A 13,110-nucleotide genomic window follows, 5' to 3' on the forward strand; every position below is an offset into this window, starting at 1 on the left:
TGAGCCACACCCTGGGGACTGTACCAGAGCAGAAGGGTGTTCAGGGGTTGGGAACTTCTCAAGAAGCCCTATCCCCTCTCCCTGAATTCCCCCAACTCTGCAGGGAAAGAAATCAAACCACATAGTCTTCTTCAAGGGACGTGGGCTGGGCTTACAAAAGCCACAAAGCCTGAATACAAAATGGCCCCCTTGGCCACCACCTCCCCAGACCCTTGACTGCTAAAAATGAGAAGTGGACAGAGGGAGGGCAAGGCAGAAGGCTACAAGTAAGGGGCCCTGTGGGCATGGGGGAGGGGACAACTCCACCCCTCCCCAGCAGGGCTCCAGCACCACAAATTCAGTTCCCTGGTGAGCCATGGAAAATGCCAGCCCCAACTGAGGCTCCCTACTTGGGCCTTGCTCAGGCTTTCTCAGTGGGCGTCTTCTCGGGTGTTAAAGACAGAAGTCTCCTCGCCCCTCCCCAGTCCTGGCTCCTAGACACAAGCCCACACAGGAGAGAGGCACAGAGATGAGACAGCACAGCGTGCCCCCACTGAGGCCCAGGCCATGCCCCAATCTAACTACAAGCCAAGCAAGAAGAGTCTGAAAACGTGAAAGAGGAGATGGCCTACCCAAAGCGAGCAGATGGACACTGCACATCCCGTGTGCCCCTCAGGTGACTTATCCAGCCAGGCCGCAATAAGGGACACCAAAACTGAGGACTGATGGGGTGCCATCCAGCCTGAAGAAAGCTCCTCCACTCACCCAGCAGGACCACGAACAATTGATTTCTCTTTTTGGGTAAAAGTGATGGAAACTTGACAAAGCAACCCCAGGTTAGCCCGGGGAGGCCTCCTTCTCTGGGGAGAGGCTCAGAAGCTATTTGGCAAGTTCAAATGATTTATTTGGTTTTCACCCAGAGAGAATGGACAGGTGGGAAGGAAGAGCCCAGACTCATGAAAGTCAGGAATGCTGAGACCCAGACTCAGCCTTGGCGGGGGGAGAAATGGCACAGGCCGTAAGAAGAGCAGGACTGGGGCGCCTGGGTGGCTCAGTTGGTTAAGCGACTGACTTCAGCTCAGGTCATGATCCCAGAGTTCTGGGATGGAGTCCCGCATCGGGCTCCCTGCTCTGCAGGGAGCCTGCTTCTCCCTCTCCCACTCCCCCTGCTTGTGTTCCCTCTCTCGCTGTGTCTCTCTCTGTCAAATAAATAAATAAAATCTTTAAAAAAAAAAAAAAAGAAGAAGAGCAGGACTGCTGTTTGCGGCAGGGGGGGATAGGGCAAGGCAGACCCTTGGCCGCAGGGGATGGAAGCAGGGGCAAGGACAATGGGACAGTGGGGAGACACAAGTTTTCTGGAGGGCAGAGAGGACTTGATACAGAAAAGGAGAAAAAGGGAGAAACTGAGATTCAAGAAAAACAAGAGGTGGGAAAAACATACACCGAGGGCAGAGCCTGCCCACTGGGCCGTCTGGACACCCATGGAGGTACTGAACTCTCATGGTCACATTCATAGGACGCTATGTCTCTTCCCAGGAAAGTTTCAGAAATGGAAAGTTCTAGGCCAGGACAGACTGGGTGAGAGGTACATGACTAAAAGGCACACACCTTAAAATTGGACACACTCACCAATCCCAAGCCCCAGATGAGGACTGCCATATTCCTACAATTCCCACACTCTCTCCTACAAAGCGGGGACATGAGATATGAATTCTAGGACACCCATTTGGGAGCACACGTTTCAGGGTACAGACCTGCCTCCTTGCTGAGCCACCCCAAGCTTGGAGGGGGAGAAAGAATGAATGAGTCACAGAAAGTCTCTGAAGAAGAGAGCAAAGACAGTGTTTATCCAACTCTTGGAGCAAGAGAGTCAGACCCCACCTGTCCGCCCCCAATCCCATAGGCCAATACAACTTTGATTTTATTTGGGTTTCTTTAACAAACACCTACTTTTCTGAAATGTTTTCCGTGGCTTATTATCTCTGTGTAACCACAACAATACAAAACTAGCCCCGCGTTCTCCCAATCCATCAGGGAGACCTCCACCCAGCTTCAGAAAGACTCTTAGCAAAAAAGGGTGAAAAGCCCCAGGGAAAGGCCCAATGAGGAAGGAGCTAGAGGCCAGCTGTGATGAGCACCATGCTCTCCCCCCCATCACTTTATCCCCCAGGAAGTGCGCAGGTGAGCCCCCAAGAGGGGAGGGGAGGCCTGCCGAAACAGCCTGGGGCGGTTTCCAATCTCCAAAAGGGTTACAATGTAGAGTGTGAATCTTAGCTTGCTGCAGATCTCAAACTTCTAGAACAGCTTGTTAAACAGAAATAGGATCTTAGAAAGGGAAGCAGCGATGACCAGAACCAGAACCAGCTATGCCGAGAGCAAGGACTTGAGTCAAGCCCCCTCCCCTCCATCCTTGTTTGGATGTGAGGGTCCCTGGGCCATGACTTGGCTCAGAAGAATGCTCCCCATGTCGAAGACCCCGATTTGCACAAATTCACCTTAAACAAATTTGCCCATGATGCCCATGTTGATTCATAGGCACATGGGGCCCAGTGCTGACCTACAGGATGACTCGGTGACAGGCCCTGGGCCTGTGTGGCCCTGCTCTGTCTGACAAGTTGGATGGAAACTGATAAAGGACTAGTCATGGCTTCAGATGACAAAACTGGGTCAGGCCAGAATGACGACCGAGAAGGAATTTAGTGTGGGCAAATGCAAAGCTCTGCACTTGAGTAACCAAGGTCACTCGGCATGAACACAAATGAGACAACTGCTTCAGAGCAGCTCACGGAGACAAGTCTGGACACTCTGCAGGCCTGGGACTCCACGCACGTCTACTGGGTGAGGGGCTGCTCAGGGCATGAATGCATCTGTGGATGGGTGTGCCCCCAGACCCCACGGACACCCTTGCTTTCTGTGCACCCCTCCCCTGGGACAGGGCCTACAACCCCATGCAGACACCTGCCCCAGGGCTCCTGGAGCTTCGTAGCCTGCCTGCCCCAGCCAGTATGCCCCACCTGCATACCCCTGGTCCCAGTGGCCCTTACCTGAGGTAGAGTCTGCCCCAGGGCTCCCCTGTGGGACCTGGCCAAGGCCAGGGTTCTACCTGAAATTGCACCCTTGTTGGCTTCTCTCGCTACCCTACCTTGCACTCCCCACTCCCCTTTCTTTAGTCAATCCAGAATCCTCAACCTAGCACCAGCTTCCGGGAGCTTCTGGGAGCCCAGCCGCAGACTAGTCTCCATGGCCATGGCCGGAGTACACGTGTCCTAAGCAGAGTATGAAGCACAGGGTGAAGGACCTTGGAGGGGGCTCTGAATGAGGACTGGCCAAGGAGATGGGATGTGACCTTGATCACAGCCAAGTTGGCCAGGCAAGAGCTAGCCCCTGCCTGTGGCCAGGGCAGTAGGTCCAAGGAAGTGGCACCCCACAACACTGGCACGTGTGGTGAGCCCCAACTCGGTACCAGCTGCTTTATGTGGGTTATTCCATTTAATGCTCAGAGCAAGCCTACGAAGGAGGCATGATTCATCATATCATCGTGAGGACATCAAGGACAGCGAGGTCAGTAACTCACCCAAGCTCTCATGGCTTTGGATGAGATCCAGGATTCGAACTCAGATTGTAGACCACTAAGCTGTGGTCTACACTGCGCCCCCACACACAATGCCCAAGGTGTCAGAATATGCACTCAGAAGGCCCCAAGGGACCCCCATGAAATAAGAACGCAGCGCTTCTGGGGACAGAGACCCAATCCAGCGGATACGGGCGGCGATGTCACCGTGTGACAGGACCAATCTCTGCTTTTCCAAACCACCCCCCCACACCCCCGTACACACTGTGAGCTCCGGTGGGGAGTAGCCTACACTCTGGCAGCAGTGGCTTCTCCCTCAGGATGGACTAGGACTCCCTGTGAGGGTAACAGCAGCCTGGGGCTTGGCAAGAGATGCGTGCCCTGTGTCCTGGCCCCGCCCAGAGGTGATAAGCTCCAGGAAGCCAGGCTTCAGCTGTTGGGGTCCCAAGGCTGCCAGGAAGGAGAGAACAATGGACAGAAGGGAGGAGTCCCTGGAGAAGAGGGGGCGGATTCCTGCCTGGTGGGGGAGCTCAGAATCTAGGGTGGATGCTCCAAAGACAAAACCTACCAGAAAAAAAAAAAACAAGACCAGCCAGGACCGTGGACCCTTCCCTGGCAAAGCTCTGACCTCCAATACTTTATTTCAAATTCAAAACAAAACAACTGTACAGATAATGAAATCCACCACCTCCCAGAGCAGGGCCTGAAGGGGACCCAGAGAGACTGGTCGGACATCTGGAATCTGAGGGGAGATCTGTAAACTAAGCTGGTGGCCATGTCTTGAGTCCCTAACCACAGCTGGTCAGGCCTGGCCAGGGAGGGGCCACGGCAAGGGGATGCGGGTGAGGGGTTTGTTCTGCAGGGCAAACTCAGGGATTCCGCTGCAGTCCCTTTAGGTAAGCCGAGGCTGTGCAGTCTGGCCTGTGGGGCCACGGCCAGGGCAGCAAGCCTAACCAGGAGGGTCTGATGGGGCCCCCAGCCACGCACAGCCCCACGGCCAGACACACCTGGATTCCAGTACCACCCTGCAAACATTTATCTCGGGCATGATGAGTTGGGTGGAAGGTTTGGCTAGCCCTTCCCATTCAGGGCCCAGCCCAGCCCAGCCCGCCATCCTGGCACGCCTGGTACAGCCTAGAAGCGGTACAGCTTGGCATCCATCAGCCGAACAGAGAATGCATATGCGTATGACAGAGAAAGTCTCTTAAGGGTTTCACTGGTCCCAGCCAAATATCCTGGCATGTGACCCTTCACCTGCCTCCTCACCTCCTTTTGTTCAAACTAGAAACCTCAACCTCCTGGAACTCGTCCTCCTTTCCGAATCCACTGCAGGATGTGTGTGCGTGTGCATGTGCGCGTGTGGCCCAAGCCCCAGCTCCCATCTCCCCAACAGGCCCCTCCTTGGCTAACACACCACATCCCCCGGGGCCCCTGCCTCCCACCTCTTCCATACTAATCTCTCCAATGGCAGCCAAAGGGATGCTTCTAAAATGAAATCTGGCCCCACCACCCTTTCCACAGCAACCCTGAAGTCCCTTCCCTCAATCACACCTGGACCCTCACCATGGGGACACCCTCGCCAGTCTCCCAACCCAACAAACACCCCGACACAGCTGCATTGCGGTGACTCACCATGGCATGAGCAGGACAGGCACCTCCATGTCTCTGACCAGGCTGTCCCGTGTGCCTGGTGTGCCTTTCCTCACTGTCCACCTGCCCAGCCCCACTGTGTCCTCAAGACCCTGCTCAGCTGTGGCCCTGTGTGATAGTGTCCTCCCCACTCCATTTCATCCCGTCTCGTGTCCCCACAGCTGGGGCTCCTGGAGCCGCTGTATAGCACCAGGCATGAGGGCGGCCTGGTACCCACGCGCGTCACCGTCCCGAGTGTGATGTACCTGCCCCATAGAACACACAGAGGTACAGACAGGCCCAGGCCCCCAGGCTGCACAGTGCCCAGAGCCGATGAATGCATGAAAACCTGCTTGATCGAATTTTAACAGGGGGGAAGATCAGGTCCCCTCCTGCCCACACCAACCCCCTTTGCCCCAGCCCCACCCTCAGAAGCAGTACTGATGTGCTGTCATTTTTAAGCAACAGTTGGAAAGGCGTGTTTTGGGGTAAGAAAGCCCCATCCTGGGGCCTTGGGAGGCACTCTGACCTCATGCATACCTTCCTCACCTTGTTCCTTTGGCCCATTAGAGGGTCACCCCTGCTTTAAAAAGTCAACCCACTGCTGCAGGAGTCATTTCCACCAGCGTGAGGACGGGGGGCCTTGAGGTGGGGAAAGGTAAGCCAGTTGGCAGGTCCCGGGTTCCTCAGTGCAGAAGGAGGCCAGGGCCAGATCATGGGCAGGGCTGCATGTGGGCCCGGACTCCACCCTCCCAAGCCACGGGACCCTGAGCAGCAACCTACCCTGGCTCCCTCTTAAGGGTAGGTTGGCGGATTGTCCTAGGAGCTTAGGATCTTCAATGCTAAGCCCCAGAATGAGGACACAAGTCTGTGCCCAAACTCCATAGGAGTTTGGGAGATCCTTAGGCAATGAAGTCAGGCTATGCCAAGCCTGTGTCTTGAGCTCCCTCACCCCATGATCCCCGGTCCCCCACTGCCTGGCCCATTTCAACTCACAGGGGCAGGGCTGGGAGAACAGGCCCACAGGCCTCCCAGCTCTGGCCATTTCCCACCAGGTGGAAGACCCCACCCCAGGCTCTTTCCCTTTTCCCATCCGTTTCTCCCTTCCCTCCTTCCAAGGACCGCACCAGCTGGGAATAAATCCTTAAGCCATGGGAATGAGGTGACAATGGTGCGATTTCAGGCACTACCAACATATTTGGGGCTAAGGAGCTACCTGTTCTCCCCTTCTTGAGACCAGCCCCTGACACAATGACCAACAAGGGGGCTGGCACTTAGCAGCACCCCCGGCCCTTCTGTAATGCTCAGTGCCCTGGTCCTGATGTGTACCCCACCTCCCACATGCTGTCAGCTCAGCAAGAGTGCAGACAGCCTGTCTCATTCCCCAAGGAATCCACAGAACCCCGCACAGAATACTGACTCAATAAATTCTTCTCTTTCGTGACTGCACTGCACGGACCAGCCATGTGCTGCAGGGAAAACAGCACAGCCTTCAGCCGGCCTTGGCTTTGAATCTTAGCCCATCCCCTCCAGCAGGCCAGCCCAGGCCTGTGAGCTACAGCCTTGCCAAATATCCGAGGTTTCATCCAGAAACGGGGCAAAGAGGTGGGCGCTCAAGAAGGTAAGGTGACAAGCACAGTGTGTGGCACACAGAAGGTCTTTAACAACGTCAGTGCCTTTCCCTAAAGACCCAGCCAGTCCCTGTCACTTGGGGCCCCAACTTTCATGTCAGGAATGCGTCATAGCTCAGCACTGCTTTACGATAAAGCCACCAAGAGTCCTCGGGGGAAATCACGGCAGAGTTCTGAGGAGAGACTACACAGAACGTCGAGTATTTGTACAGAAGAATCGGGATCTCCCTTCTGCACAGTGCTGAAAGTCTGTCCCCAAGTTCAGAGCCTCGATCTGCAGAGATGTGGCTCTTGGGAGTCAAGCCCTTCAAAACCAGCCCAGCTGCGAGGAGCAGGAGACCCCCAGGCTGCCAACAGCGGAGACACGTCCACGGCCGCCAGCAGGTCCAAGGAGCACGGCGCCCCCTCCCCCCGTGTCCCTGGCCTGCGGCTGAGTCCACGGGCCGAGGATGGCTCTGAGGGCCACGGCCCCTCACTCGGGAGCCGCGCTGGGGCAGCCGCAGCAGCTGGGGCGCCGCAGGGACTGCATGACGGCTCGCAACGGCCCCCTCCGGCCCTCCGCCGACAGGCTGTCCTCGCTGGGGGGCGCCCGCTGCAGCTGCTCAAACTGCATCTCCAGATGCTTCTGGATGGCCACGCCAAGCACCTCAGGGTCCACTGCAGCTCCGTACACCTCCCAGGTCATGCCCTCGGCATCCCATCGCACATCCCGCACGGGGGAGGGTGGCTCCTCCAGGCCGGCCCCCAGGGTTACCTCTGGGAATGTGTGCAGGGCCACGGGGGCTTCCAGGGGCGGGCTGGTGGCCACAGCCTTGCAGACCGCCATGGGCGCTGCCTGCACACCAGCATCCTGAGCTGACAGAGAGGATGCCGACACAGGGGCCAAGTCACTGGCTGAGGTCATGGTCCACACATCCTTGGTCCTGGCACCAGGCTCCGTGGCTAACCCGGTGGGACCCCAAGGGTGGTGGGCACAACAGTGGGAATGCCCAGGGAGCTCCCCAGGTAACCTGCACTGGAACTTCACCCCATGCTGAGCCTGCAACCCAGACTCACTCACGGATGCCACTAGCTTGGGAAAGGCCAGGATCCCTGGGGCTGGCAGGGCATGGCAGCAGGCACTGGTCCCCACTTCCCTCATACCACAGAGTAGAGCTGCCGGGGACAGGGTGTGGCAGGAGGTGGTGGCCGGCTGCCCAGTGCCTTTGGGCCCGGCCTGGGGGCTACTGCTGTGGGGAGCTGTCCCTCCCAGCTCTAGGGGCGTTACCCTCACCTGACTCTCTCCCAGTGTCCAGGCTGAGTTCGAAGTCCCTTTCTCCGGAGCCAGGTCCCTTTCCAGGCCCGCAGGGGCCTGGCCTCCCTGGCCAGAAGTACGGCCGGGCTGCAGCCGAGCCCTGTGGACAGGCGAGCTGCCAAGGGCCGAGCAGCTGAGGCTGGCCTTTTGGGTGGCACTGTGGCCCCGCATCTGGGTGCTACGGACCAGGTCCGAGTGGCTCCTCTGCATGGCGGCGGCACCGGGGGCCCTCAGGCGCCACAGATCACCGCCGCCCACGGTAGACACGTTGCCCACAGTGCGGGGCCGGGGGCTGGAGGCCGGTGCCTGCTCCACGCTCTCAGCGGGCTGCCCCTCCTCCTCTGGGCCCGGCGGACCGCCGCTGGCCTCACTCGCCTGGGCCCGCCACACGGTGCTGCTGGCACTCTTGCGGAGCTCTGGTCTCTGCCCCCGGCCTTCACCCAGCAGGCTGGAAGAGCTCCGGGACAGGGGCCGTGGGCGGGGGCTCCGGGGGGGCCGGGCACCCGGCTCGGGGCGGCTGCTGCTCATGGCGGCCTGCAGGAGAGAGAGGGAGGGAATGGGGCTGAACTGTGTGCAGCACCTCAGCTGGGCACCTCCGTGGGCTCACGCGGTGCTAGGCACACTGGGGGGACAGCCGCGGCCCCAGCTGCCTGATGGCTCAGAGCCGTGAGCAAAACAGTAACAGGACACCAGACACTTCAAATCAAGATCAGCACACATTATACTGCAAGATGTCCCTGCAAATATCTAATAACCGGTACCAAGCGATTAGAACCAGCCCTAGCATAGGGTCCTGGAGACCATCCACCACACAAGCTGCATTATGTGGCAAGAGCGGAACCCAGGGGAGAGGCCCAGTCTGCCGGGACCTTGGGGTGGGACTGCAGCACTGGGGGCAGGGGGCTTTGGGACAGCAACTCTTAGTCAACGGGCACAGGAGTATTGCAGTATTTTAATAACCAGTAAAGCTTGACTGGCAAATACTAGCCTGGTTCCTCCCAAAACTGTCCATATCCATCTTGCTCTGGACTGGGGCCTCCTTGGTACAGAGCTGGGGCTCAAAGGAGGGCTGTGAGATGAACAAACAATGAACAGAGGACACGCTGAGAACAACCCTGGGTTCCCACTCCCCCCCGCCCTTTCCCACCCTCTCGGGCCTGGCCTGGTTGAGCTGTCCTGTCTCTGGGACTCAGTCTTGGCAGCTGTGAAGGGTTAAGGGGTTTTCTGACTCCCACCTCTGGCTCTGGGAATAGGGAGAGGCCCCACGCATCAGCCCCTTACACACAGAACACGCTCAGCATACGTTCACTCATTCCACAGCCGTCTCCAGAGCACCCACCGCCTGCCAGGCTCTGGACTTGGGAGACACAGAACTAGCTTAGATCCGGCTGTGCCTCTGGGAATGTGGTCTAATATCACCAGTCAGACATGCCCTCCATAAAATTTCAATTCCCTCTTGCCAAGCATGCCTGCACCCTCCTTGCCTCCCTCCCTCCCTGCCATTCCTGTCCCTTCCTCCAGCCACACAGACCCCTCCAGACCTGCTCACTGACTCATCCACAGCCTAGAGTCAGCACTGGCCCCTTCAACCTCAGCATCTCCTCCTGGAGCAGCTTTCCCAAGCTGGACTGGCTCCCTCTCTGGCTAAGCACTGTCTGGCCCGGAGGGAACAACCTGGCCAACCAAGGGCCTCCCACCAACCTGAAGCTGTCAAAGCAGGCCTGTGGCCTGTACCCTTCAGTCTACCCAGCACCCAGCACTGACCTGACACTGGTACTCAGAACGGCCGCCACGGGCCTGACTGAGAGAACCTGAGAACACTAGAGTAAAGCCACTGGGGAAAGGGCTGAGTGCCAAAAATGGGGTCTGAGAGAGGGCATTTCCAGGAGAGCTCACTTTGCATGATGGATCAGAAAAGGCCTGCTGGAGGCCCAGCCATGTACGTGGGGCCCAGAGAGAGAGGAAGGAGAAGGGGCCGGGGGAGAAGGAATAGGACGAGCACAAGGCAGGAGGCACACGAGGGGAGGAGTGGGCTGGAGGCTGGAGGGGGCCCCACAGGGAGTAAGGCCGGGGGGCAGGGTATCTGGGCTGGCCTGGCCCCAGCCAAAGCTGTGAATGAGGACTCTCCCCCTGGGATTCCCTGCCAGGCAGGACCAGCTGGAGAAACAGGGCGGGAGAAGAAGCACAGCTACAGTTGGGGCAATCCTGGTCCTGCCTGTCCACCCCTGGGCTGATAAGAACTACCAAGAAACCAACCGCCTTGGCCAAGTAAGCAAGAGAACATGGGAAGGGCTCTCAGGAACTCGGTTTCTGTATAATTACCAACTTCTTCTGCCCCAGCACTCAGGAGACGGCTGCTGGCTGTTCAACAGTGAGGATGCTTCTGGAGCTGCAGTCCCCTGAGAGCTCAAGGCTTGCTATGGAGTCCAGTTTGGCACAGTGTCCGTGATGATGGAAAGATTCTACTCGGCACTGCCCAGTACGATCAGGCCTGGCCACATGCGGCTCCTGAGCCCTTGACAGGTGGCCTGCGTGACTGAGAAACTGGCTTTCTGATTTCACAGCAATGTAGGCCATTTAAATGTAAATGGCCACATGTGCTTAATGACTCCCCGACCGGACTGTGCAGCTCTAGACACAGCTCCAGCCTGCACAGGAGCGTCCCCTCCTGGCTGCTCCTCGGGGCCGAAGCCAGACTGGTCCCTGGCATCAAGAAAAGGATGAACAGCTAAGGGAGGACTAGAACCCAGGCCCTGCCCTCAAGGAGCTCTAAGATGGATGTATATACAGAGAAGGGCGACAAAGCCAGTAACAGTCACAGTGATGAGGATAATAAAGAACAGCTCCCAGAGCCCCGTCACCCACCCTGTGCCAGGCACGTGCCGCACCCCGTCTGCGCACTGGCTCATTTCACTGTAATTGTCAGAGCAGCCTCGTGAGATACATTATCAACCCCATCCTACAGATGAGGAGGCCAAAGCTCAGAGAGGTGTCCTGACTTGCCCATAGGCACACGGCTGGTGAGCAGCCAAGCCAGGAATCAAACCCGGCAGTGTCTGAGCACGGCACAGACCTCTCTCCTGGAAGCTAACACCCTCCACTGTCTCCATCTCCTTACTTTCCTGTTGCCCTGACTCGGCTGAAGCCCCAGCACCCAACACTTGCAGTGGTGCCCGTGACATGCCCGTGGAATGAGGGAATGAATGGGAACAAAGCCCGGACCCCCACCTCCACCCCACCCACTTCTTAGCAGCTTCTTAGGCTGCCTGGAGTCAGGACGACAGGAGACGCCCCTGCTAGCTGGGAAAGCTGTGGTCACCAACAGCCCCCGGCAGGCAAACAAGCACCCAGCTGCAGGTCCAAGAAGGCCAAGAAAGCCCTATCTGGACAACCTATGCAGCCTCTGGCTGAACCCCACCGAGCCGAAACCCTCCTAGGGAGCAGGGCCAGAGAGAGCCAGGTCAGGCCCTGGCCCCCCTGAGGAAACAGGTGAGATGAGGTAGAGGGTATCCTCAGACCCCTCCGGGAGCTAGTGAGAGGGTCCTGCTGTGCCCCCCTCACCAGATGGCTGCCTCACCTGGACTAGGCATCACCCAGAGAGGGCAGTGACCACAGAGACCACAGGCCGGTGGCTATCTGTGGCAGGTGACAAACCCGAGGCCCGGAACAGCTGAGAAATTTCAGAGAGCCCACAGCTGAACCCCAGCGGGGTATTTCTCCTACAGCCTGGCCTTCCCAGCCTTGAAGGAGGGAAGCACTGTGAGGTGTGAGGAAAGTCACCCAGGTTATCCCAGGGAAAGGAGGTTTCCCACACCCCCATCACTAAGAAGAGGGGCCTCCCAGGGAGCGAGAAGAGCTGACCAAAGGAGCTTTGGAGCCGTGGGTGAGCAGGCGGGGCAAGGGGTCTGCTCTAACCCTGATTCCTCCCCTTCCTGTGCACGTGCCCTCAGGTGGACACCTACGCCCCCTGAGCCTCAGTTTGCCCAATCTGCAAAACAGAAGTAAATGCCCACTGCAAGGTTGCTGTGAAGCCCAATATGATGGTATACAGACTGAATAGCGACTGCTAATAATAATCTTCTCATTCCTCCCCCCATCAGGAGTGACCTGTGCTCAAGGTATCACAGGGACTAGGACTGGGGGACAAAAGGCCCTTTTAGGAAGCCATCAAGATATCCCATAGGTGAGCCTAGTCTTGCTTCCCAGTCCTTCCTGTCTTCCTCTCCTCCTAGGACCTAGTCACCACCAGGGTCCCCAGTGTCTCCATCACAGCACTAAGCTTCCCAGTCTATTTTAAAACTAATTTGGGAGGATACACATGCCCACGCTTGTACACACACGTATGCGGGCACGCACCCAAGTGTGGAGTCTTCATTCAAACTGCCCTGAATGGCATGCACATCGACCTTAAAAACCATGGGAAAGACTCTGGTTTCACCCCAAACAGACCCTAGAAAGATGTTTTGGCACAAAATAAATGACAGGCACATGGAGCTATCCAAGACCCCTAGTGTTCTTTGGATGACACCTTATTGTCCTCTCTCCTGCCCCATTTGATGCCAAAGTTGCAATGCGGCCACGTCTTGTGGCCAATACAGGACTACTGCTCAGTAAATGGAAGAACAACCAGCCTCATGCAGCAGTCAACCAATGCTATTTTGAGTAAAACCTCCCAGCCCTGCAGAACCTTCCAAACTGGCCCAACCAACCAACCAACCAAACAAACAAACAAACCTGCTAGGTTGACTTGGTCAGAGATTCTAGCTCCTGCCATATCACCCAGCAGAGGGGCCCAGGCCTTTGGGAGTGTGGCCAGGGGGACTACCAAAGCCAGGGCAAGCAGGCCCTGTCTCAGACCACCCTGTGGCGTCCATATACATCTCCTCTTGTTAAGAGATAGGCATTTGGATGATGACTTCTGCTTCCAGCAAAACCAAAACAGAAAAGCAAACCCACATGGTCAGGAGGGGAAACTACTCCAATGTTAAAATATGGACCTTACCCCT

At 57.3% G+C, this 13,110-nt stretch overlaps 1 protein-coding gene across 1 annotated transcript; it reads right to left on the reverse strand.

The window, feature by feature from the left end:
• Nucleotides 1–6,818: 6,818 nt before the first annotated feature.
• Nucleotides 6,819–8,632, reverse strand: GPRIN2 (G protein regulated inducer of neurite outgrowth 2). The gene has a single exon (XM_006748363.3). It carries the CDS (start codon nt 8,630–8,632, stop codon nt 7,283–7,285), a length of 1,350 nt encoding a protein of 449 aa, XP_006748426.1. The 3' UTR covers nt 6,819–7,282.
• Between the last annotated feature and the right edge of the window lie 4,478 nt (nt 8,633–13,110).

This window comes from Leptonychotes weddellii, chromosome 6 (genome assembly GCF_054177405.1).
Source record: "Leptonychotes weddellii isolate Sample4059 chromosome 6, ASM5417740v2, whole genome shotgun sequence".
NCBI lineage: Eukaryota > Metazoa > Chordata > Mammalia > Carnivora > Phocidae > Leptonychotes > Leptonychotes weddellii.